Source organism: Phyllostomus discolor, chromosome 6, assembly GCF_004126475.2.
Source record: "Phyllostomus discolor isolate MPI-MPIP mPhyDis1 chromosome 6, mPhyDis1.pri.v3, whole genome shotgun sequence".
Taxonomy (NCBI): Eukaryota; Metazoa; Chordata; class Mammalia; order Chiroptera; family Phyllostomidae; genus Phyllostomus; species Phyllostomus discolor.
Genome location: NC_040908.2, coordinates 21,177,691 through 21,204,301, shown reverse-complemented (window position 1 = coordinate 21,204,301; position 26,611 = coordinate 21,177,691). Strand labels below are relative to the sequence as shown.

General features: G+C 42.6%; 2 protein-coding genes across 4 annotated transcripts in view; one reads left to right on the top strand and one right to left on the bottom strand.

Annotated features, from left to right (window-relative positions):
* The window catches only part of FEZ2 (fasciculation and elongation protein zeta 2), a 38,121-nt gene extending 15,325 nt beyond the window's left edge, over nt 1-22,796 (top strand). The window contains exons 6-9 of one of the 2 annotated variants that reach the window (XM_028515760.2): nt 15,030-15,110; nt 17,186-17,261; nt 20,076-20,141; nt 22,481-22,796. In XM_028515760.2, coding sequence (XP_028371561.1) covers nt 15,030-15,110; nt 17,186-17,261; nt 20,076-20,141; nt 22,481-22,497 — 240 coding nt within the window. In that variant the 3' untranslated portion in view covers nt 22,498-22,796. The remainder of the gene's footprint in view (nt 1-15,029; nt 15,111-17,185; nt 17,262-20,075; nt 20,142-22,480) is intronic. The other variant, XM_028515761.2, reaches the window with a different exon arrangement.
* Nucleotides 22,797-23,860: 1,064 nt separating this feature from the next.
* CRIM1 (cysteine rich transmembrane BMP regulator 1) overlaps nt 23,861-26,611 on the bottom strand; it is a 180,320-nt gene continuing 177,569 nt past the window's right edge. For both annotated transcript variants that reach the window (XM_036027850.1, XM_036027849.1), the window contains one exon: nt 23,861-26,351. In XM_036027850.1, the coding sequence (XP_035883743.1) occupies nt 26,175-26,351 (177 nt within the window). In that variant the 3' untranslated portion in view covers nt 23,861-26,174. The remainder of the gene's footprint in view (nt 26,352-26,611) is intronic.

Genomic DNA, 26,611 nt, shown 5'->3' with positions numbered 1-26,611 from the left:
GCTTATGAAGGGTATTATTTTTCTTATTTCTGCTTATCTCTCACGAGTTGTAGAATAAAAAATTAAAAGGGCCACATTGAGAGGTAGCTGAACTGTGCTGAGCCTAAAAGCACAGACTGCTCTGTAAACAGTGTCCTGATTTACCAGTCAAGGTGGAACATGACGATGTAGGGGGCAGATACGCGACACCAGCCATCTGGCTGAGTACCTGGCAGACCGAAATATTCCTGGCTGCTGAAAGCAGGTTTAGAACAGTTGAGCCTTTTACTCATACAAAGTTTTTTGTTTTCTGCTCCTTCATTTTTCTTAAGTGGTCCTATTATTTTTACTTGATTAAAATTTATCACAAACATTAACTGTTAATTATGAGATGCATTTCCTTATGGATCTTACGGTCTTTCCTTTTGCTTTGATCAGCTGAGACCTTGTATATTGTCACCTTCATTTTGTTTGTATGAAAGAATGTTTTATTTTTAGAGTATAATGATCAGACAGAGAGATCCATTTTTCTGAAGGGCATATACACTTTTCATAGTTTATGGTGTTGGTAAGGTGGCAATGCAGATCACCACAGACTGGCTGTAGCGATTTGCAATAATAAACATTCTTTCTTTAAGTTTTGGTTTGTTGTTTCTAAAGAAAACTTATCAGAGAAATAGATCTCACTGACCACAGGCTGATGGCATCCAGGACGGAGGATGCCGTCTGGTTTGCTGGGTAACTGGCGAGCAGTGGACACAAACAAAAAGAATCTCACCATTCACAGCCTGTTCGTCGTGCTGTGCTTGGCCCATGAGTAGATGGGTGTTTTCTTGTGTACAATGTCTATGGCACATATAAAGGATGTAGCTTATAAATGAACTTTGAAAAAGTTCTCAGATATGTGGTACAAAATCCTTTCAAGAAGTGGCAGTATTGATAAACAGGTGTTTAGTCAATTCTAGTGACTACTCTGGAAAAAAAGACACTTAAAAACCCCCAAAACATTTATTTGAATATATAATCTTGGAAAGTTTGCTTTAAAAATATTAGGGATAGTATTTTATATCTTATTTTTAAAAGTTGTACCCTTTAGATTGCCCAGCTATACAAGTGTGATTAAATAAAATGCCTCCTTAAAAAGTCATAGATAGTGTGGTTGGTGATTTCTGCCTGTCTGTGTTTAGGGATTACATGTAAATCCTCCATTTATTGGTGTTAACACTTGGCTTCAGAAAATAAATTTATCCCTAAAGAAGTTTAAAGGCTTTTCTTTGTAACTCCCACATAAAAAGAGAGTGGATTCATTGTGTCATTTTACATGGCATTTGTATCGAGAAATGGCAAGGCAGCATGTAGGTCTCATTTGAACCTTTATTAGTCTTGAAATAGACTCATAATAACTGTATATATATATATTTTTTACAATATTTGGACTTGTGAAGGTTGCCTCTTGAACCCTGGCATATTTGTGTCAAAACTGTTAATCAGGCTAGGAACGGCATTGCTAAGCTTGTGCTGGTTCCCTCTGGCTTTCTCAGGTCTAGAATGCTGGAGAAAGACCGCCCCATCTGTAACACAAGGAGCCTGAAACCTGTGCTTCTGAAAGTAGTGGCAGGCGGCTCAAGGAACCCTGAAGTGAAGTGGTCAGCTGGAGAAACAACATCCCGAAAGATGTTACCTTCCCAGATAGTTTTTGTGACATGCGGTTAAGGCACGTGATCTCTGTGCCTTAGTCATCATCAGTGACACTGACGTCTGAAAACTGGTGACCTTTTCACAGATACATGTTATCTGGTTTCTGATAACATTAGCCATCCTTTTCTTTCCTCCTGAGATATTTTTTGTTTCATTAGCAGGACTTGGACTTTTCCCTTCACCATGGAATGGTTTCCTTCCATTTTTCCTTATGCGTGTTTCACTGAAACAAAACATCAGTTTGTAGTTGGTGTAACACTTTATCCAGAATTGCTGGCTTGTTCTCTTTGCTACAAGGATAGTGTAATGAAATACCTGGGTGGGAATAGAGCAGAGTTAAACTTTTTAGGTGCTAATTTTGGAGACATGTTTTGTTTTAGACATTTTCTGCAGTGAAAAACACTGGGGGCTTAGGGTTGCTCTTTAGAGCATTAGAAAATTCCTTTGGGAACATGCAAATACTGTTATATATGGAATAAAATATTGAGTCTCATAGTGAAGTGAAATGTTATCTTGAATTGTTTGAATTTTCAAAATCATAGGCCATGTGTTGGGTAAGCTAAAGCAATATTCATTCATTCAGCAGGTATTTGCAAAGCATGTTCCTTGTGCCAGGGCTGCCGTGGATCAGTGTTGAACGAAATGGACCAAGGCCGTTGTCTCCTGGAGCTCACATTCTAATGAGTGAGACAGGCAACAAACAAGGAAAGGAAGAGACAATATAATTTCAGTAGTAAGAAATGGAACCAAGAAAACAAAAGGCTGGATAAGGCGGTCCATGGTGACGCCGCTAGGGAGCTGCTTCCATCAGGGAGGTCACTGTGTCACTGCTCCCCCTGACTGTCAAGGCACGCTGCCCTCCCCCTTTGCAACTCTCACTTTGGAGGGGAGGTTGGAGGAGTAGGTCTTGTCTTTGAAAAATGACACTCGGGAGAGCAGGAAACCTTCAATCTCCTTTGTCTTGTCGTTTGGCATCTGGAAGAGCAGAGGGGTGGGTGGAGACTGGAATGATGAACGGGCACCGTCTGCTCATCGGCGTGCATTTCTCTGCGCTGGCTGGGCTGCTTGGGGCATCGGGGCTTCTGTGTAGGCTGCTGCCTTTTTGCGGAGTGGCCCTCCTGCCCCGCTTCCTCTGTCCACCAGGATTGTATTTTAAAACTCCTCCTTCAAAAATCATGGTCAAGAATCATCTTTGTTTCTTAGAACCTTCCCCAAGACTCTTCCAACATGGAATTGACTACTCTCTCCTTTTGGGGTTAGTGTTAGTCCTCTTAACTAATTCTGTTAGCACTGTTGTACCATAGTGCATTTTTTTGTTTGTTTGTTTTTGTCTTCCTGAAAGCATGGTTCCCTAAGGATAGGAAATGTAACTTTATTTTCCTGGTATCCTTAGATCCAACATCAGGAACCTAATACATTTCTGCTGAATAAATGCATAAAAGGAAGATAAACTTGCAAATCTGTATTTTGACTTCGGATCTTTCTGCCTAGTGCTAAATCCATGGAGGCCGACTAGAACATTAAGAGCTTTGGGTTAAGAGCTGTGTTTGAGCCCTGCTTCTGCCACTGGATACATACCCCCTTGAGTTTCAGAAGGATTTAATGAAATAACACATGCAAGACTAGCATATATCCTGCGTAAATGCTCGTTATTGTATGTCCAACTGCCTACTAGACATTTCTCCTGAATATGTGGTAGGAATTTGGAACTACCCTACCAAACCAAAGTTACCATTTTCCTGACTTTGAATTTATTTCTTATATATTGGTTAGTGAAACTACACTCTATTTATTCACGGAAACAAGTGGAATTTTTAGGTCAAAGCATATGTAGTTTTAATGGGTTTAAAATAGCCAGCCTTCCACATTGTTCTATAGAAATGTAGCCCAGTATCAGCAAGAGTGTGTGGCCATTTCCCCACACCTCCAAGCAGCAATGGATATTACTATTTTTTAATATATTCTTATCTGACAGGCAAACAATGGCTTTTTCTGCTGTTTGTGTTCATTTTGTGAGTTTCCTACTGTGTCACATTTGAGATTTTTCTTATTTGTGAGGGTGCAACTACTTCTAATGTCACAGTACCATAGTCTTCTAACCATTGGCTTCAATCTGTCCTTGGAAAGAGTACAGGCTTCCCAAAGATCATACGCATCGCTTCCCCAGCATCTCACCTCATTGTGGTGCTTTGCTTGTCACTCAGTGCGTGATTGTTGAATTGAAACTTCACTGTGAAGAAGATGGGATCCCAGAGGATTTGGATCTGTGGTATTTGAACTATCGTTGTTCCATCATGGATTTTCTTTTTTGCTAGTCTTCTATTTACATCAAATAGATTTCACGGGCCTTTGCATTTCAGTGGCAGGTCACGTGAACACAAGTTGAAGTGCATCAGTTACGCTTTAGTTCAGAGGTGGTGGTCATCTTATCTGAAGTTACAAAGACATTGGGGTACACCTGCTTAGCATCAGACCTTAGTAAGCCTATCTGGATGAAAATGGACACACTTCCTCCTTTAGAATTCTGTAACGTTTTTAAATTAAATGTCATACCATGTGTAAGTATGCTTATTTTGAGTTTAGGGTTGAAAAGACAGGAATCTGTAATATCTTTTCTGTTTGCCACAATCACATTGAACTTTCCAGAGGAAGTTCTACTGTGTTGCCTTCACCATCAGCAAAGATGCATATAATTGCTCCAGTCTAACTTGAAGTTTATTCTGAAAACTTTTGGGATATTAGCAGTCAGCAACTCAGTTATAAAAAGAATCCCATTACCCTAATGTATTGCTGCTTGGGGGCTGGGAGGATGACTGCTTCAAGATGGGAGAGAGCTCTTTCTTTATGTATTTTTCTTTCACAGATATGTTTCCCATCTGTCTTTATGACTCACTTAGCTCACATTATGACTAATAGTCAATCTATTTTGTTTCTCTTTTACATGCAAAAATGTCCAAGTAATAGTTTTTCATTTAATCCTGACTAAAGCTGATTTTAAGATAAGAGAAATTTATTTTTATTTAGACAGCTATACTATTAGATCATTCGGAAGTTATTCTGAGTTATGCTAGCTCTAAGCCTAGAAGGAACTATCTTGGAACAACTTTGAATCTGTGGCTTTTGTTTAAGAAAAACATGGGTCTGGCTCCCCCTTCCTTTTTTTATTAATTTGAAATTTTAAAATTTCACATTTGCTAAGATGATTTAGACCAGGGGTTGGCAAGGCGAACTACTGACCCTCTGCCTGTATTATAAACAAACATTGATTGCAACCCAGCCACATCCGTTTACTCACCTACGGCCTACGGCTGCCTCAGTGTTTAAAGGACAGAGTTGAGTAGTTGCAGCAGAGACCGCGTGGCCTGTAACCCAAAGTACTTTTGATCTGGCCCTTTATAGAAAAAGCTTGCCACCCTTGAGTAGACTAAAAAAATTAAAAAATTAGAGGGGGAAAAAAAAGATGTGAACTCCATGTGGGTTTGTCTAGATGAAAAGATCACCATATTGTGATTCACGTTTATTATGAAATATAGCCTTGTTTTATCTCAAGGCTGTGTTGAGTTTTCCTTTCCTCGAGTCCCTGTCCAGCAGCCCGAGTGGTACCTGCAGATGGCGAGGCCTTGGCTGGTCCATGTCCAAGGTGCTTGTTGCAGGCACCCTGCCTAGCAACAGACTTTTATTGTATGTGTCAGATTTCCTGTAGCTAAGTGACGAGAAACAGCAGGTAGACCAGTTGTCTCTAGATCTGGAAACAAACAAAAAATTATAAAAGTATTGGCAGTCCCTGCACGCGCTGTGTTTATTTTGCATAGTGATGCAAGGCAGTTGAAAGAAGGTACAGGAGAAGTGGGCAAAGGGGCCGATTCCACTGCTGCTCCCCGCCCCCTTTCCTGAGTAGCTGTGCTTGAGAGGATGAAGTCGGCCCTGTGCACATACTTGAATGTAAATATTACCACGTTTTCAGTGCTAATTTGTTGATGGTGGTTGATAGTACTCTGCATTTTTTTTACTGCAGGGAGCATTCTTAAAAACTAGTGTTAGGACTATAAATGGAAGGTCATTGTGGGGTGGAAAGAAACTTGGATAAGTCATGTTTATGTTTTAATAACCCACACCTATGAATTATGAAGTACTTTAGATGAGGAACACATTTATTTTATAAAAGGTAGTATTGCTTAGAGAAATATATATACAGTTTTTGATATTTTACCATTATCTACGGTTTGTATTTTACAATTGTTTTTGGTGTATCATGGCCCAGCATAACTGCTGGTAAAATGTAGTAAAATGAGGAGTCTACTCCTGATTCCTTTGGGTCCTGGAGAGTTTTGTTAATTATTTGTTAATGTAATACATGTTCATGTAAAAACCATAGTGTGCCAGGAAATTGCATTATTATTATATACTTAGAGTATCCATAAATATCAAGAATAAATGTATACATTTCCAAGATTAGTTATCTTACTCAAGTTTTAGTGGCTCTGACATTTTTGGCAATGCTTAATTTAATTACCACATTAATATTAAATTATGTAAGAATTTAAAAATATCTTTGAGTATAACATTTGTATATTATTTGATAATATTACTCTTAACTCCTAACTTTAAAAATCTTCACATTTTTCTGCTCTGAGACTGAACTTATAAAATAGTGGTTTAATATTCAAGACATTTTCAAGTATTTATCTGCTTTGGTATAATTTACATTTACTTGAAAAATTTATTTTTGTAGAATTTGCATTTATAACTGCTTTATAATTCACATTAAAATTATTTTATTTAAAGATGTGTCAAAATAAGCAAAATAAATTTTTACATCTTAATGATTTGAATTTATATTTACTTGATAATGTTTTTACATTTAACTATTGCTTTCTATTCTATTTTCTCATTTTTTTATTTTAAGAATTTTAATTTATTAAGAGTTAAAACTACTGTTTTATAAATTAATTTTGAAAATCATGTCATTTAAACTACTGACAATGATATGATTTATAAAGCATAATATTTATATTTGAATTACTCTTCATTTTGGAACTTGTGAGTGTAATGTATATTAATGGAGTAAGAGTATAGGTTAGGTAAAAGCTTTTCTTAATTGCTTTTCCTAACCTTTTTTCTGACATCAGCTTTGATATTGAGATTTTTAAAGTTTCCTGGCTAGTTAAGAGATCTGTACCAGCTGGTGTCAGATGAGGCTGAAAGTTTGGTAGCAGAAATCATCTGAATTTCCTGGCCTCCTGGTTAGGTTTTCTTTTCTTGTTTGGATTTTGCTTTCCGTGAAGTTAGTTGACCCGGTGAATATGCTGGCTGTAGAGTGAGTCGATGTGTTTAGGACTGGAGAAAGGAATCGGCAAACTATGCAGCTACATCTGATCCTTGTTGCTTTTCAGTTTATGGAGTGTGTTCTAGCTGTATTCTTTTTTTTTTTTAAGATTTTATTTATTTATTTTTAGAGAGGGAAGGGAGGGAGAAAGATAGAGAAACATCATTGTGCAGTTGCTGGGGGTCATGGCCTGCAACCCAGGCATGTGCCCTGACTGGGAATTGAACCTGCGACACTTTGGTTCGCAGCCCGCGCTCAATCCACTGAGCTACGCCAGCCAGGGTGCTTAGCTGTATTCTTTTTATGGTTAAGAAAGACAGTGAATTACCTAAAATGTTACTTATTTTCTGTTTTAGCTTTTTGGCCCATTTCTGTATTCAGTCATATACAGCATGTCTTTTCTTCATATTATCTTCAGTTTTTAAGCTATAGACTATAATCAGGAACTTAATATTTCTCAGCTTCCATTTTATTTCTTTGAGGAGAACTTGAAATAACTATTTATACTGTTCTGGAGAAAGGTAGAAAGCTATGGTTACTTCTCCATGGGAGTTTTGCCCTGAATGTTATGCTAGTTTTTTTGAAGGAATACAGCCCAGACATTTTTTGAATGTATGTATTTGCCGAACACTTTGCTAAAGTGCTTCCCATGGACAATCTCATTGAATCCTCACAACAACCCTACAACATAGACACCATCATCATCATGATCATTATTATTGCTGCTTCATGAGTGAGTGACTGAAAGCTCAGTAGAAGTGGGAGGCCGCAAGGCAGTGGTGCATGGAGTGAGGCTGTGCAGAGCCTCACAGAGGCTGGTGGGGGGACCCTGGACAGACACCCCGCACTTTCCACTTCAGAGTTACGCAGGCCTGTTGTGGATGGGCTTTGAGATCTTGACTTAGTTCTTTGTGTTCTTTCAGACTTTTGTAGATAAAAAACACACAAACATCATCTGTATCTTTGCACTGTGTTGCTCCTGGTGTAGTCTGAGACGAGTTCCCAGAGAATGGCTGATTTTGAGACTTTTAGCACAGACTCGCGCCAGGGGAGGACTTGGTCTGAGACGGTCATGAGTGCTCTCAGGGTCTGTCATGGGCCTGAAGCCCGGTGCTTGGTCAGCCTCCTCCCCGTCTTTCCCCTGTGACTTTGGCGCTTGTTCAGTGGCGAGGGGAACAATAAAGTGAATACTGTACTGCTTAATCACTTTCCTGCTTATAAATGGTTTATTCAACAATCCCATTCTGAGAAGGGCATTTGATAGAGCTGTTAACTCCTTCATGAAGATGTGCGGGGGGGAAGGATGGGTAGATGGCAAAATAATTTTAGGCTCACAGAATCTTTACCAGTGCCTCACTTGGAATTTGATCATTCGGATTCTTTACCTCCAATTTGGGAATGGTGCACTAAATGGAGGCAGTAAATGGAGGCAGGATTAGGTTCTCTGACACCCCGACACTGCAGTTGCTTACTTTACATAAGCTATAACAGACTTTGTTTAACGTCCCTCATTTCATCCAGCGTTCCTAATCCTGGGACTCGGGTCTCTTAGTGCTTTGACACATTTGTGGTACTTTTCTCCCTCTCTCCTTCCCTCCCTCCTTATAAAATCGAAGCGTGGAGGAAGTCTTCCCTGTGGCCCAGTTAAGTCCCATAAGCACCTAATAGCACTGCATCTGTTCCCAAGGTTGTAAATGTAGTCTTTCTAAATGAGGTGGAGGTTACTAAAAAGTAAATTTAATCCGTCTCTGAGGTTTTATCTTTAAGTTTCATTTTGCTTTCCAAAGGGCGCATTGCTTCTGGAGTTTATAGGGCAGTTGTGAAGCGGGAGCGGTTGTGTGCCCCTCAGGGCTCCTCCCCGTCTCTGTCTCTTCCCGTCTCGGGGCCCACGCTTCCATCCTTTCCCACCCTCGGTCCTCCTAATCGGCTGATCTTCTGCTTGCTGCTCCGTATTATCCTCGGGGTGTTGTGTTTCTTGTGCATGCTGTTGTTTTACAAATCATGCCCATGCAGTACCTCGTCCTGCCTCCCTAGACCAGGTTCTTCAGTGGATCTTTTCACAGGTCCGTAGTTTATGTCTTTGACAAATAACTTTATAGCTTGTCATGTTATCTTTCTTCAGTTCACCCTCAGATTAGTTTTGCCTTTTGTTTAAAAAAATTTCTCTCCTGCAAGATGGCAAGAGGCCTCATGCGTGGTGATCGCCACCTCTGAGACTCGGGCTCTGGCCTTGGAGAATCACAGCTCTGGCCCAGAGGATGTTGAGAGACAGGTGCCTGTTCTGACGCAGGTGCTGCGCTGGTCACTGGGGTGGAGAGAGAATGAGACCTCGTCTCTCTCCTTCCTCAGAATGTACTCACTCCTCGTAGAAAATGAAGCCTTTGGAGTAGACTCCTCTGAATATCATCTGGCCGTGGAGTTCTGTCAGTCCTGACCACTCATGTGTGGCCTCGTAGTCCTGTACTATTGTTACGTGTATGCTTTTGATGTGCCTTCTTGAAAAGTAATGTATCGTGGTTGAATGAATTCATAGTAGGTTCATAGAATTTACAAATAAGACCTTTAATGATGATACCCTTTTAATCATCTCTTTCACAGGTGAGGAAACGGGCCTTGGCAGGGTCAGGGACTGCTGTCGTGCCGCTTAGTTAGTGGCAAAGCTGGGAGAGAACCCAGATCTCTGATTTCTAGTTCGACAGTTTTCTATCCAAGGTGACTGTTGAAAAATTTTTTGATTCCAAACACGTTTGACTGAGGTGTGATTCCTGGTTGCGTATAAAAACCTGGAAGTATTTCACTGGCATGGGTAGCAGTTGCTGTGAGTTTTGCAGCTTCCGCCCATGGCTGTCAATCAGATGCCACCTGCGTGGTGAGGTGGGCAAGCAAGAGAAGTAGCGGGTGTCCCTTCTCTCCTTAAAGATTTTGAGAATTGAATAAAAAATGATCTGATAAAACTGTCCTTATTCTTTCTCTGCTGTTTTTCTTAGATCTTATGCCTCATCTCACTTTGAAAGAAATGTTGTGATTATCTATTCTTTACCTACTATCAAACATATATTGCTGTTTACTTCTGTGCTGGAAAGGGTGTCAAGGGCACAGCGAATCCCAGCCTCCAGGGCGTGCTGCCTGTGGGCCGGGGATCTGGAGACAAGACATTCCCCTCACTGTATGCAGTGATTCTCACCCAGGCCTGTTTGCCCCCCACCAGACTGTCACTGTCACAGTCACAGCTGGGTGCGGTGGGGGACAGTGCCCCGGCGTCCTGCTGAGTAGAGGCTAGAGGTGCCATTTAACACCCTTGCAGTGCATGGGACTTCCCCCACCACAAAGAATGATACACCCAAAATGTCAGTGGGGCCCAGGTGGAGAAACCTAGGTACAGTGTGATAATTGCTACACTGAAAACGACGGCCGTGTTTTCAGTGCTTCTTCCGCCTGGTACTGCCCCTGGTCGATGTGTGTGTGTGTGTGTGTGTGTGTGTGTGTGTGTCGCTGTTGCCCCTGGTTTGGTTTAGGGGTCTGGGAAGGCTGCGCTGAATCCTGAGGACAGGGAGTGTGGGCAGGTACCTGGAGGTGACAGTTAGGGACATGTGGGGAACTGTGGGCTGCTCATTATGAGTAGAAGTTGAGGGAGAAAGCTAGATGGAGGGAGAGGAAGTCAGTCAGGGAGAGGCTGTGCAAACAGCAGAGTGGAACCAGAAAATGGATGGCTTTGGATGCCACGCTGTGGCATTTGGTCTTTATTTAAAGGCTGTAGGAAACCAAAAAGAGGTTTTCCGTGGCTTGTTACATGTTCAGATTTGTCTTTTTGGAAGGGTAACTGTAGTGTTTCAAAGAGTACTAGCTGGAGGGAGACAGCTAGGAATAAGGAGCTGATCAGGAGGCTGTGGCAGTCATTCAGGTAAGAAATGAGCCGAGGAAAAGTCAGCGGGGATGAGAAAGTGGCTGCATTTCAGAGAGATGAAGGAGCTCGACTGGTTCGGCACCGGGGCAGGGAGGAGTGAGGGTCAGGTCACTGAGTTTTGACTTGTATCCCTTCTCCTAAGGGAGCAAGGCAGGTCCCCGCTACCCTGACTGCGTCCGGCCTCAGGGCACCATCGTGGGGGGCTTGCTGTCCTTTCGGTCAGCTCCGGATGTTGCTCCCCGTGGTGCAAAGGTTAAGCCTCCGGTCCCAGCACACCCAGCACGCAGAGGTGGCGAGGGGACAGCGTGCTGCAGTAAAAACTTACTGCACGGCGGGGAGAATGGGAGCGCTCAGTGGCTGCTGGTTCACATCCTGCGGGAGAACACAGGACCCCTGTGTACTGGCCGCAGAGCGAACTCCTTGGTCGGCCAGTTTGGCTGCTTGGGGTTTTGTTGTCTGAGAGGATCTCTTGTTCATTGTCCTTTGTAGCTCGTCTGGGAGGCTGTGTAATTCATGTTTCAGCTCAGATGTCACCTCCTCAGGAACTCGCCTCTGACCACTGGGTACAAAGTAGACATCCAATTTTTAATTGCCTCGTTGTAGCTATCGGCAGGACACCCGTTACCTGCGGTTTTCTAGTTCATTTCCTCGTACTTTTTCTGTCCCTCTTACACTGGAGTGTCAGCTCCTGAGGATGGGAGGGGTCTTGGCTGGTGTGTTAACTTTGAATCCTTAATACCTGCAATAATATCTGGCAAATATATTTGGAAAGAATGAGTAAATGAATGAGAGGTATAAAATGCTGATGAGGGGAGAAGTTTCTTATTTTTGTTTGAGTTTTGGTGGGGGGAGGGGGATGAATTCAGTTTTGGATATGAATTTTAGGAATATTTAGGTACAGGTATCCAGTAAGCCATTAAACACACGAGTCAGAAAAATTATAATAAAGACAGCTACCGTTTACTGAGCCTGTGCTGGGCTCTGTTCTTAGCCTTTTACTGATCTTAGCAGAGTGGAGCTGTACATTGATGGAGGCAAAAGTTGACAGTATCGAGTGGGAATGTTCAGAGAGTCTCCATGAGAAAAAAAATAGGGGCGAGATCCTGGGGACACCCGTGTGTTAAAGAGAAGCGTGGACGAGGCACGTCTCAGAAGCAGCAACCAGAGACTTGGGGCTGGGGACTCGGGGGTGGGGACTCGGGGGGTGTTTGGTGTCCGGGACTTCAGGGAGCAGGTGCAAGGCGGGGAGCTCACTGGATGTCTCCGACCTGCAAAGTGTCTGTGGGCCTCAGCATCAGAGAAATGACACCTGGGCAGAGCTGTTTCAGGAAACCCCGGGGAAAGGAATGAGGTCAAGGGTTTGAGAATTTACATGGGAAAGAGCCAGTAGAGAAGGGAGAGTTTGAAAATGTAGTGAAGGCAGAAACTTGTTACTGCCTTGTGATTCCTGGGGAGGTGGGAGTTGATGGCAACCAGAGCTTTGTTTCTTTGTGTTTCCCACAAGCCTTCTGATTTTCTTGTCTGTCTTTCCCCAGTGGGACGGGAGCAGGAGAGCCTTACCGGCCGCCGGTTACGGTACTTGCCTGGTCAGGACGCAGTGGGGCCTGTTGGCCACAGCTACTGACTCAGCTGCTGTCAGTCACAAGGGCAGAGGTTCCTTTACTCACCCTCTTTCGCTAGGACCAGTTGTCAGTTTGGTACTTTTCCTAGTACTGTGGCTTCACTTGACTGCACTTTCATTCATTTCCACTAAGTCTGGAGTTATGGTTGCATGAAAGCCGTGTTTCAGAAAAGGTCAGGTTACCAGTAGTTGAAATGGCTCAGCACTATCAATAAATGCACGTTTAGTAAGGAGACCTAAATTACATGTATATTTTAGAAATTTAAGAATTTGCATCTACCATAACTTCAGAAATAGAAATTAGGTTTCCAACTGGAAAAGTAAAAAGTAAAGGTAGTGTTTCTACAATGTGCTGTTCAAATATAAAGTATACTTTAGTTTCTTGGTACACGGATTCTAAAATTTTTCATATTGCTTGAGATTTTCTGAGTTTATATCTGTCTGTAGATAATGGAATCAGATAATATGAAAAGGAAGTATTTTTCTCTTTGTTGCTTTTGGAAGGAAATACCTTTAATAGAATTAAAAAATGCTTTGACATTTATTTGAAAAGGATTTCCGATAATTTTTATTGTAGACTCTGGAGACTAAGATAAGTCATTTCTTTTGATAATCTGTTTTTAAAAAAGTAAACAAATTATATGATTGCATGTGAAAAATATACAAAAATAGTTACCTGTAGGTTTTTCTTTTAAAACAAGCCAATTATGTCTAAGGTCATAGTATGCCATCAGCAGAATGAAGCATGTTCAGTCAGGGCGCCTTGACCGGACATTGGATTCTTGCCGAACCACCGTCTGGGCAGGGAAGGGCAGGGTGGGAAGGAGGCCGGGGCTGGGGGTGTAGAAGCGTGGTTGTGTGAGCTCCCACGGGATGGTCACATGTGGTTCGAGAACTTCAGTGATACCTTTGAGGATGCGACTAGTACCGATCCACTTAGTTCCTTCTAAAATCAAAATTTTTGGTGTTTCTAAACCTTTTGTTGTTGGGACTTATAGTCTTAAAATTTATCAAAGACCTGAAAGAGCTTTTGTTTATATAGGTTGTATTTTGTATACATAGGTCATAGTTTGGTTATGTGGGTTATATAGTGTGTGTATATATATATATATATATATATATATATATATATATCAGTATTTACTGTATGAGAAATTAAAACTGATATTAATTCATTTAAAAATACCAATAAGAAATTTATTAATGCTTACATATATAGTATTTTTATGAAAAATAACTATATTTCAAAAAATCTAGAGAGCAAAATGGCATTGCTATGCATTTCTGTCGATCTCATTGATATCTGACAATTGAATTCAGCCAGATTTTCAGACCTCGTCTGCATCCAGTCATTTGGAATATTTCCTTCTAAGTCATTAGAGAATGAGAGTGAAAGAAGCAGGTTGAGCCTCAGTATTTCTAAGAAAATAATTTTGACTCATGGGCCCGTTGAGAGGGTTTCTGGGACCCCCGGGGCGGGGCCTCTGGACCGCACGTTGAGAACCACTCGACTAAACTCTCCATTTCTCGAGGGCAGAGGCTGTTGCCTCGTTTTCCTTGCTCTTGTTCCTGGGAGCCTTGAGAAATATTCTCTCTCCACTCCTCAGATGTGTGTCCTGAGTCAACTTTCCCCGAGAAAATTCCAGGGAAAGGAACCATGGGGTGAATCAGAACCGCCTTTCCTCTCGGTTAGTCATGGCGTGAGAATTCATCCAAGTCCTTTGACTCAGCAGCCATCGAGGTGCCAGGGGACACTTTTCCCTGTGCCCGATGACATGGTGGAATGGCTACAAATCAAGATAAGACATTTGGAAAGAAATAGTCCCTTTTCAGTACAATGAATTCTAGGAAGTCTTGGAGGTCGCTGGGAGAAAGAACCTAGAATTGTTTTCCAGAAACAGAGGGAATGAGTCTTTGCAGAAGAGCGAGGCCTGGCAGGCACGTGGGACCCACTGTGCTCCGGTGGCTCGAATTTTCTGCACTGGGTGGTGGCGGTGGCCTGAAGAGCGAGTGAGAAGCGGTGACCAGCTCTCCAAGCAACAGCATTTCATTTGCCAAATGCTGTGTTAAACGTTAACCAAATTTACGGTAGAAATATACAAACTCAGGCCGCAAGTATGCATACTGTTGATAGTTTTCAGGCTTTTGATAAAAATGTAGGTAAACAATATCAAAAGCTATCTTAAAAACTGTGTGTAAATTTTGGAGAAAACAAACATGTACAACTTATAGTGTTTACATTGGAGCAAATTTATCAGTTACGGTAGGAAAACTTGAACATAGTGGCATAAAAGCAGTTGCTTTTGCATTTGACTTGCAAAGAAATGGAATCAAAAACGTTTTCAAAACAGCATGAATTTGTCTGCTTTATGTGAATGAGTAGTGGCATTTTCTAACTGCTTGCCTCCTGGGCACATAAGCCATCGGGTTACATTCTCACTAATAGTCTTTGAACTTCTTTCTCTGTCCTTTTCTTCCGGGCCGTATATTGCTGCTTGTAGCGCTTCAGCATGGAAGGGATCTCAAATGTCATTCAGAATGGCCTCCGCCACACCTTTGGAAATTCAGGTGGAGAGAAACAGGTGCTCGGTTATCCTTATTTTCCTCCTTCTCTGCTTTTTCATTTCCTGTGTAAGTGAAGGTCCTAAAAGCTGGCATTTTTACTAATTTACTAAGACCATTGCTTAAAATAGAAATTAAAGTTTATTATATTTATAGTCTGGATAATGTGTAGAATTTTCCTTAAGGGAAAAAGCATTTTTTCACATCGGACAATAGACTAAATGCATTCTTAATACATGTTGTAGAGCTCTGTTTTTCAGTCTTAACCTTTAAACAAATAGATTTAACATAAATATAATTACTTGCATGTATGGAATATATCATTGTGCAAAATAACTAGAGTATGCTTTTCTAACTCTAAAAGTATAAGAAACAAGATGTCATTTTGAGGAAAGAAAACCAGATGTTGATATCTTTTAGATTAGCATTTTAGGTCAAAAATCTCTCTAGAGTTTATCTCACCTCCTTTTAAACGATATTCACGTGGTTTAAGGTATATCATGAAGTCAGTCAGCTCATTGTTTTTACAAAATCATACATGGATATGAGAACAGCAATTTGCTTTTTATAACAATTTTGTTTTATGATTTCAGGAATATCACAAACATGCAGAACACATTGAGTGTGCTTAAAATCACTTTTTCACAATTTAAAATTTTCATTCCCAAAACAAAACTCTTCAATCTAGCACTTAAGTGAAGGTTAAGAAAGTACAGAATGCAGCTTGTAGGAAGTTATCAGAAGAAGGCATTTGAGCCTAGGGTTTGTACTGAAGGTAGTTTTGTATTTTTTCAGAAGGACAATAATCAATATTAAATAACTTCTGAACTGACCGCACACATGGGAGGAGGCAGGGAGGCTTGGAAGTGCAGCCAGGTGGCGTGCGTGCCGAGGACGGCCTCCTGGCGCTTCTCCGGGCCGGGTGTCTGTGACACCTGACGCCGGTGAGGCCTCGCGAGGGCACGTTTCCCGCTTCCTGGGTGTGCTTCTCAAGAAACATTCTCGGTTGTACAACTGAGCATCACCTTGCAGAGGTCTATACCGAAAAGGTGATGGAAAACTAAGTTTCTTAAAGATTGAACAATTCGCTTTTTCTACTTTTCTATGGACCCAGTTATTGTTAAGGAAGTCTATCTTGTTTTTTGATTGAGTGGGATAAAAATCACTCAGAGGAGTAGGGTCACAGCTGCCATGTAGGGCGGGGCTAAGGAGTGGGAGGGGCCGAAGAGATTCCAATGAAAACTCTGGGTCTCTAAGTGAGCGTATGCAGCCTGGGCTGAACTGTGAATGTTTGGTGGAGTGGCCAGAGTAGGAGAATCTGGACAATGATTTTTAGATTGTGCTTTTATGGGACATACTTACAGGGCATCACTCTGACACGTGAGGGCCATTACACTGGTGAGCTAGGCAGTTTGTCTCAATTTCAGACCTGAATTTTCATGATTCATTTCTCCCGAGGCCATTCTTGCTCTCACTTTTCTCTTTTCCTTTAATACCTTTAAGTATTTATAACTACTTACACAATAACTTAAAACAATAATAATATAATAATAATAATAATGCACCTCTTAATTATTTGGGTAAATGTGTCTTTGGTAGTATCTGGAAGAAGCTAGTATGTGTTTTTAAAGTTATCAAGTCATTCATGTGACCATTTTGTTCAACCAGAAAAAATGGTCTCAAACAGAATTATTTGGCTGCTGAGAATTATTTGGTTATACAAAACTGTTACAAGTATGTTTTTAGTTAAAATTACTGTTTTAAAAATGTGTTGAAAAATATGTAAGGAGAATGTTAGCTACGACTTCACTTTGAAAATGAACAAATTGACCGGTCATCCTCAGATGATTTGAATCCCGTGAGATTTTTAATAACTGAAAGGTGAAAAAGTGGCTCCTTATGTTGACAGTGGGCAGGGATGGAACAGATAGAGGTGGGTGAAAAAAGGAGCTCCGGCCGAGGCAGTAAGATGCTCGGGTTTGTTACAAAGTCACTCAGGTTCAATGTTATGAGTTGGACCACTAGTAGCTGTATCTAATGTTTGCAGATCAGGTAATTCAGATTTAAGTGACACTTGTTTTTTTTAACTTGGTAGTACTTGACAACAGTTATTCCTTATGAGAAAAAAAATGGACCACCATCTGTTGAAGATCTTCAAATATTAACAAAAAGTGAGTAAAGACAACAGTAATCTGTTACCTTTTGCTGATTCTAAATAATGATTTTAGTTGGCTGAGTACGCTGCTGTTTTTGTTTTGTTGATTTGGGGTAGTACCTGATGGGTGTCTCCTGTGCCCTTTTGTGGAGGAAAGTATAAATGGTTATGACATCTAACACCAAATCTAGAGTTGATTTATGGTTTTTATTTTATTTTTTAAAAATTTTCTGGCTCTTAAATGTACAAGTGGAAATTCTGGGGAAAAATGTAACTTGATTCTCCATTACCTTTGGTATGTTTGAGAACATTCCCATTTGTCAATAAATAAGATGCTTTATGGATCTCATGTAAATACTCAGGACTGAATAGGAAAAATTTAGGAGAAGTATGGCCTGCTTGTGTGTGCTCGCGTGCACGCTCGCTCGCTCTCTCTCTTTAATGCCTGTAGAGCCCCAGGCAGTAGATATAGGTAAAACATAAACTGGAAGTGATATTTTAAGAATATTCATTCATTCAGCAAACATTTGAGGAAGACCTCCCCTGTACCAGGTCAAGTTCTGGGCACTTGGGATACTTTAGTGACAAAGCAGACAAAAATACTCTAAGTCTAACAAAAATAATGTGTAAGACTTAACTATGCATGATACTGAGTGTCTCTTAGGATCACCATAAATGAGCCCTGAATTCTGGTTCCGTTCCTGTTGTTTATGGGGATATCCTTGGAAGTCACCCTCTCTTGGTCTCAGTGAAAAGTGAGGCAAAAAATAATTGCTCCAGTTCCCTCAGAGTAAATAAGTTAATGTACAGGGCCGGGCCAAAGTAGGTTTACTGTTGTTGGTATGGAAAATAACACAATAATTAATACAAATACAAGAATAAATGGTTTCTCATCCTCACGGCTGTAAACCTGCTTTTGCCCGGTGCTGTGTATGTTCAGCCTTGTTTTTCCCGAAGGGGTTGCATTTGCTGATATTCAAGGGGGAGCGTCACAGGAGTGGGTATTGGTGATGCTGTCTGTTCAGTGTTTTGGAAACGGAGGACATGGAGATGGGCCGGGGAGCACAGGGCAGAAAGCGAGTGTGTTCCCTCCTAGCCGCCTGCCTGCTGACCTGAGGCTTGTATTCATTCCTGTGGAGACTGATCCTTGAAAAGCACTTAATACTTAAATATGGATAAATCAAGTGATGCCAGCCAGTCTGAAATAAAGCATTGAGAGATTAGCTGGGTGGCCAGCCCTGTGATTTGCAGGAGAACGCAAGAAATTGCGAGTGTCCGAGGTCACACGGGGGGCCGGCTAATCACGGGGCTGCGGCTCTCCGTGCCTGGTGCGCTGCGCTTTTTGTGGTGCCAGGTCTGCGGGTGTGATTTTATGTAGAAGTGAAAACAAATCTGAGATGTGATTGGAAGCAGAAGTCCTGGACGTAGTAGGACTAAGATGGGGACATAAATACTGCCTAAAAGCCAGGGCTTGTAGAGACCAAGGACAGACATTCAATGGTCAAAGTCATCGTCATCCCCACATCAAAACGTCCTTAGGCCGGTTCTCAGGTAATGTCTTCATAGTCTGACACAACTTGGAGTCTTCGGGTGAGTGAATGTGGCAGGGGTGCCAACCTTTTGGCATCCTGGGCCACACTGGGAGAAGTTGTCTGGGGCCACACATTGCAACACATAATCATAAAAAGAATCTCATAATGCTTTAAATAAATTTACGGTTTCGTGTTGGGACGCATTCGTAGCCATCTCGGGACGCATGTGGCATGTGGGCTGCAGGCTGGACCCCTGGCTGTCAGTGATTGCCCGAGTTAACATAGCTGTGAGCACAGGGTTGTTGTGAAGACACTTGATGGGAGGATGCCCTTCACTTTGAAAGTCAAAAAGTGGTCATCTCCTGAGAACCTGGGGGAGAACCTGAGCCTCTGCTCCCACCCCCTGTAGAGGGCAGCCCTGTGGAGACTCAGCGTTTATGGTTATGCAGCAGGTAAAAGCTACCAGAGGTGCAATGATAGTAGTAATAAGAATTAGAATAATGCTCATGTTAATAAGTGTGGGTAATGCTTAGGTGGCGTATATATTATGTGCCATACACATTCAAGGTCCTTCCCATCTGAACTAGTAGCTGAATACTCGCCGCAGGCCTTGGAGGCGGGTCTGGTGGTCATTCTCATTTTACTTGGATGAGGAACTTGGTGCCCTGAGTGGTTAAGTCACTGGCCTGGAAGCAGCAGAGCCGGGTTTAAGCCCAGGAAGGCTGACCTGATGGTCCCCTGTGTAGTGCTGTCCTACGTCTGGGAAAACAGTGAGGCCTTTTCCCTAGGATGCGCTGGAGAAAATCTGAGTTGCCAGTCACTGCAAAGGCACAGGATTTATTTGTAGGTTACCTGTACCTCGATGATCTAGATTTTTTTTTAACCTTTGCTTAGAGGTACAGTCTTCAGACTCCCTTTAGGATGAGGCCGAGTCACCCAGGTTCCTGGGCAGTGGGGCAGCCTCCCTGGTGCCTCTTCGTGGACATCTGGCCTTCGTTTTGGTCCTTTAACAGTGTCCAAGAAGTCGGGCAGGTGTGCTCCTTCTGTGTCAGTGACCAGGTTACTCCTCCCGCCTCCAGTCTTTGTTAAATCGGGGAAATAGCTCTCGGGTAACTGGACTATCCTTACCTGAATAAGGACTTATTCAACTAAAATATTACGCTTGAGCATAAAATAATACTTTGTGTGAATTGATTATACCATAGGGTTACTTACGAGTAAGGTTACAGTGATTGAAATCAGTGATATTTTTATCTGAATTTAGAGTTGTTGCCTTTTCCTCCTCTTTTATTTCACAGTTCTTCGTGCCATGAAAGACGACAGTGAAAAAGTTCCAAGCTTGTTAACCGATTATATACTGAAAGGTGAGTTTTATAATGGCTCATGTGCCATGGTTGGGAGGGTCTGGCTAGTCAGTAGATGCATTGTCTTGCTAATGGATTAAAAATAACTTTCCAATGCACAACCTTTATTAATTTCATTTGCACAGGGTGAGGATATATGGCTTAATTATGCTACCAACATTATAAATTATGTTTATATGGAAGTTAACTCGAGGCCCTGAGCTGGGAATCATTTCCATGACTGAGTTACAGACCTGGAGGCAGGGAGTGGAGGGAACAGTGTGAACATGGTGCCAGAATTGCGAGTTTCAGCGTCGCCACTGGGCGGGGTTGAGAGCGGCGGTCTCTGCCACCTTGACGACGATAGGAAGATGATAGAGTAGTGAGGCTGTGGGAAGGAGGCAACAGAGCCAGGAAAAGGAAAAGACTGGACTCCCATGAACCCAGGATGGTGACAAATGAGCCATAATCTTAGGAGCAAGAGCAGGATCAGACAGGATAGGGCCAGTGAGGAGGCAGACGGCTCAGAGGTTGGTGGGTTGCCTACTGTGCTCAGGGAGGGCAAGATGTGGATGATAAAGGGGGGGCTGAGGAATGTAGTTCCAGGCAAAACTAATGGTCTTCAGCGCAGTTATGTTTGAAAAGCAGCAGGGATTCAGGTGGCAGCTTTTCAGAGGATCACACAGTGCATCCTGTGGGGTTGGATCCACTTTTAAGAGCAACTTCTTCTGGTAACTTCTCTTTTTGGAGGGGTTCTCTATCAGTTGTTGGCTGGACATAAGGAAGGCTGGGATTTCTGAGATGTTTGATAACTCAGATGGTATATTTCTTCTTCATGAAGAGGTGACCTCAGTGGTAGACACAGGAGCTTAAAGGGAGTGATACTTAAGGATCACCCGCAGGAGACTCGATGTGGATGGAGCTAGCCAGCTAGCAGCAGTTAACAGGGTAGGAAAGGCACTGACTTTTTCGTAAGCTCTGTTTTTCTGATAGGAGGCTTTTTCTTACTGTATTCTGAAAATTTTTTTTAACATCTGATGTCTTTGTTTGCTTTTTGTTGTGCCAGCACTGGTATGAAAGCTGGATTGTTCTGAGGTTTGTTCTTATAGATGTGAAACAGGAATGAGATGAACATAAAGAACATGTCAATGTTTAATTATCGTGTGTCCCCAGGGCCCTGCCATGAGGGACAGAGAGGATGAGCTTCTGAAGCATTCTGTTTTATCATGAATTCAGGGAGGAATTTTACGACGCAGAGAACAGAGTGCTCTGGGGGGACAGGATTGTTAATATTTCCCTCTCAAACCTGGGCTGCACCTGGGAACCTACACTGCATGCCTCCGGGAAGCAGCATGCGTCCAGCTCCTCTCCCACGCTCGGGCCGCCGGCTCCCCCGTGGGCCCGGGTCTGCCGGTCCCGCATCTGCTCCTGCCGAGCTGCTTGTGTGTGTGTGTGCTGTGTTTTTGTTGTGGCTTTGCCTCGTAAGGACTGGGTGGAAAATGAGCTCGGGTTCAGACCAACGTAGTGACACTGCAGCCCAGGAACCTGAAGGGAGGGGAGTGCAATGCCCAGAGGGGTTCAAGTGCATGGGGCGGTGAGGACGTAGGGTGATTTCAACGCAGTTTTCCACCCATCCTGGAGATACACAGGCAGCTGATGAGTCCTCTCCCTCCGGGACCAGTAGTAGAACCTTTGCCTGGAAGGTGGTGTTGCTCCAAGGGAGAAAGAACTTGCCTTCCCTTTCCTTGGTGGGCTTTCTCTTCTCATTGTTTTAACACCAATGACTGTGGCTTGGCTGCCTAAATATGCTCCCTTAATTTTAGGGTGCCAGGTGAGAAGTGAAAGAAGGTAGGAAGTGGCCTCATTTGGCCTGAGGAAGATGGTTCAGACGCTGTCTGGGCTACTTGAGCTGCTCTCTCACCCGCCTCCAACAGTCGAACCAAAGGCTGGTAGTTAGAGGCCCAGGGCCGATCCCAGATAGGAACAAAACGTGGGCAGAGACCTGCACCTTTGAGTCTGCCAGGCAGTCTCTTTGCTTTGTTATAAGCCTCATGGTACAGGGCTAACAGGGCTAACGCTATGGGCTTCTGTGTCTAAGTGGCAGGTACCCTAAGGGTCATGGCCTTTTGGTGTCTCACGTCTGGGCAGTTCTAACAAGTGTCTTAAGAGAACGAGTCATTGGTGGGTGTATAGCCTTTTAAAACCTTTTGTTTCTAACTGGTACTATAGATCCTTGCATTAATACTTAGTTTTACTTAATGGTGTCTTTATATAGATATAAGATGTATATAAAATGAATATGTTTTGCATATGCATATACAAAAGATACATTTCCATTTATTTTCTTTTTCTCCCTCCAGTTCTGTGCCCCACATAGGGCAGCGTCACTTCAGGAGCAGTTCTGTCTTTCATGGACTACGAGCTAGATTTCCCACAGCATTCCTCTGAACGCTGGCTACGTCGCCTTCCTGCTATCGGGAACTCAGCACACTTGAACTTGGGTTTGTGATTCAGTATTAATAGATCATGCCTTCACTAATTCTTTTATTACAGACCAAGAGGACTATTTTGAAATCGAGGGATTTTTTTTGGTTAAATACTAACACTTTTGAACTCTTCTCCAACTCTGTAGAGTCAGGTGGTGTGGTATTAATTATGCATGTGCAGTTATGTTTTTCATGAACTGTCAGTATGCCTACTTCAGTTCTTACGGCTTTCTGGATCTCAACTGCATTGAAGAACTGGACTAAACATAGCTATTCCCCAGTGATGGCAGAAACCAACACTGATTTTTATGAGCATCGTCACTATAAATATCACCTACCAGTATTGTCCAGAGAGACCGACACGTAAGCTTAGGCTGTTCCCAGAGGTGGTGAAACCAGAATACGTGTCGTCTGGGCTGGACAGTTGTGAGTGTGGAGGCTGGCGGCGAGGGCTGGCTTCAGAGGCGGCCGCTCGTTCTGCCACCTATCGTGTTTGAACCTGAGGTTGCCATGTAATTTCAGAATCTTGTGCCGTTTAACTTAAAACGTTTGTTCTGTCTCATGTATCTGCGGAGAAGTGCCCTTTCAAAGGCGTTCATATCCTTAAGGTGCTTAAGCAGCTGTACTTGGCAGCGCTGCCCACTCCCCGTGACCGTGTTCTCCTTTCCGCACGCCCGCGCTTTCCCAACGTGCTGATTCTAGAAGCAGCCGCTCACGGGTCCATCACTCGTCCTGAAACAGGCCTGCGTTTCCGGTCAGGTCCATGTCCTTTAATAAACGTTGACCTGTGATGTGTGCTTGAGAGCTTTATTTTTATTTTCAGAGTTTTTGGTACGGTCTTTAACGATTTTTCTTCCCTCACAGTGCTAGATTTCCCCCCTTACTCTCCCACGCACTGTCCGCCACTACTGAGTGCGAGCTGGTGAAACCCCGAGTGGCCTCCTGACGGTAAGGAGCAGGGAGGGGGACCTGTCCTGAGCCTGTGGCACACTGGCTGCAGCTGTGGCAGCGCCCCCTGCAGGACGCAGTGCAGCAACAGTCTGTGGCTGCTGAGACCCAGGCAGGCCGTCACACCGACAGCCTGACCACCAAAGGACGGTTTCCCTCCTGCTCCCAGATGTGGAGTTTTTCTGAAAGTTACACTATGTGATTTAGGATTGAAAGTGTTTATTTGCTGCGAGAACCAAACTGCAAGCCCTCCCCTTACGGCCCTGGCTTTCTGAAGACAACAGAACAAACGGTACGAGAGCGCACTCCCAGTGCCTGCCATAGATCCGTTTTATTCTCCAGGAAATCGTGTTTGTTTTTCTTGTACAAGAGCACAACAGGAACCAAAGTAAAAGAGTAATAGATACAGCACTCAGGATAAATCATATCTTTAAAATAATGATAAAAAAATTTACACCTTGTCCTATATCCTGTTAGTATTTTCATAATATGGCCATGATTGAAAAAAACAAAAAGCAAGCATTTACAATTTTTTTTGATAACGACTTTTTATGCCAGGAATGGATTAATTGTCAACAAAATTTTATAATAATCAGGCTGATGTAAGTCTATTTTGGTAACATATCATTAACAAATTTATTTTGGAAATAGATAAAAATATTGCCCCTTGATAATAAATCTTTTTTTCTTTGATGCAAACAGCTAGAACACCTTTTTTCTTTTTCTTTTTTTTGATATTCTAAGACAAAGAAAATGGTTAATCTTCAGATTAATAAATTAGGTCATTATAATAATAAATTAATTTTTTTTAAAGTTCAACCTCTGTCCAAGTATTTACAACAATACTTGAAAGTTCCTTTACAAAACAGAACACGTTTTCTTTTCACATTAAGTATACTGGGTATCTGTGTCTTTCACAACAAGCATTTTTAAAAGAAAAAAAAAATCAATGCACAAATGGGTAATTAGTATAAAAGTGCTAAGAGCTGTTTGAAAAGTTAACACAATAGTATACAGTCAGTCATATTTGAGGCAAACTACAACAAACTTCCAGCTTATTATGGACAATATTCCAGTAGTTGTTTCAAACAGTTGTTTGAAGAAAAAAGAAAACGAAACCCAGGAGCTGATTAGTGATGCGCCCAGACTGCCACCAGTGCTGCTGGCAGGCGGAGGGAACTGAAAACCGACCGAAAGCAAATCCGAACGAGGAAGAAGATTTAATCAAGGAACACCCCTCCGCAGCAGGGGTGGTGCTGCCCGCCCACGCGTGTGCGTACACTCTCTCACACACACACTCGCACATGTGTTTCTTCCCAGTTCAACTGCAGGTAGAATGAGATTTTGTGTTCAAAATTTGTGAGTGATCAAAAGCATTGATATGGAATGCCTATTTGTCTTTGTTCTGGTTAAAATCTCATAAAAATACATTCAACAGGAAAACATAAATTGTATGTGTATAAATATATATGTTTATATATATTATATACACACGCAAATACTTCTGTTTTTTTTTTTGAAGCATAAGATAGTTACATAAATATTCCTATAATTGCTAAAGTTTAAAGAGGCATTTTTTTTTTTTGAGCTTCAACAAAGGTGCTTGAATAATATACAATTAAAATGAAGTAGTTTCTATTTTGTAGAATCAGTATATAATAAGGAAAAAAAATCCCCAAAGTCTTTTTTTAAAAAAAGTTTCTTCTTAAGCTAGAACTTCAACGAAAACTATGAACAACCAACGACCCAACAGAACAAAGCGACCACGAACAAGGAAGCACAGCCCCCGGGAACACGCGGTGTCCGCCGCCTTCCCCGCCCGCCTGCCACGCTGCCGTCGGAAAAGCTCCAGTGCTCGCTCACATCGAGAAATGACTGTAGGTCCTGTGTGTCTGCTGACTCTGCTAGGAACTGGCTGATTGGCGTGGAACAAAACGAAAGCAGCAAAAAGTCTAACTGTATATATCCTTAGTAACCCGCCTGAGAGAAATGCCGCCCTCACACTTCTCTTGCTTCCTTACTGCCTACCGCAGTTGCGGCTCTAGGAAAGAAACTGTGGCTTTAGACCTGGGATGGCTATCGAAAGGTTCTGGTGCGCTCGTCTGGTCGTTCTAGGTGGTCGTGGCAGCTGGGTCCCAGGGCCTTTTCTGTTTCCTGCTCGCTCAGGCCTGAGCTGTGTGCTGCAACCAGTGCAGTCTTCAGAGCAACAGGAAAAGCTACTCTCCGGGCCACCGCACCTCGCCTGCGTTGCTGGGGGTCGCCCCCCCCCCAGCCAAGCTGACCAATCTGTCTTCCCGACACCACCCTCCCACCCACTCCCCCAACCAAACTCACCTGTCCCCACCCCCGAATATCTCTACAGTTATAGCACAAGCAAATATACCTTAGCAACTTTAAAAACTTTGGTTCTAAGAAAACACTTGGTCAGTTATCTTGAGGAAAGGCGGGAATGCTTGTTCTGCACGTTGCTGGAGACAGAGCCCCTCCCAGTCAGTTCTCCGCGCTGCACATCAAGTCACAGTCCGATACCGTCCGCTAAGCAAGTGCACAAGTCCTAGTTTACTTTTAAGAGCAGATTTATTCGCTTCTGACTTCTAAACCGCATCCAACTTGCCTGCCTTCACACCGTCTGGTAGAAATTGTCTGCCTGTAGATGGCTCTGTTTTTGCATGCTGTAGAAGCCACTGAATCTTGCATCTGGTTCAGCAATTCTTAGCATCCTCTGGGTACTGTCTCCCTGGACACGAGCTCCTTTCTTGCAGTCCACAGATACCAGCTGATTATTTAAGGAAGAAGGCTATGTAGCGAGAGGAGGAAAAGCCATAAAGAATTAGCTGCTTTACGTATCACAGATTAGTGCAAATTTAGTATCTAATGCAAGTGGAGTAGTAGCTTCACAGGACACTGATGGGCAGACTCCACGTGGTCCTTACATCTGTTCTAGTGCCAATGACAGTTTTATGAGGGATGCTGTCAACCTGGGTTTAAAGGTGAAATGTCAGTAAATTATGTCAAATGGAGTGGATGAGGGAACTGGGGGGAAAACAAGATTGGCAA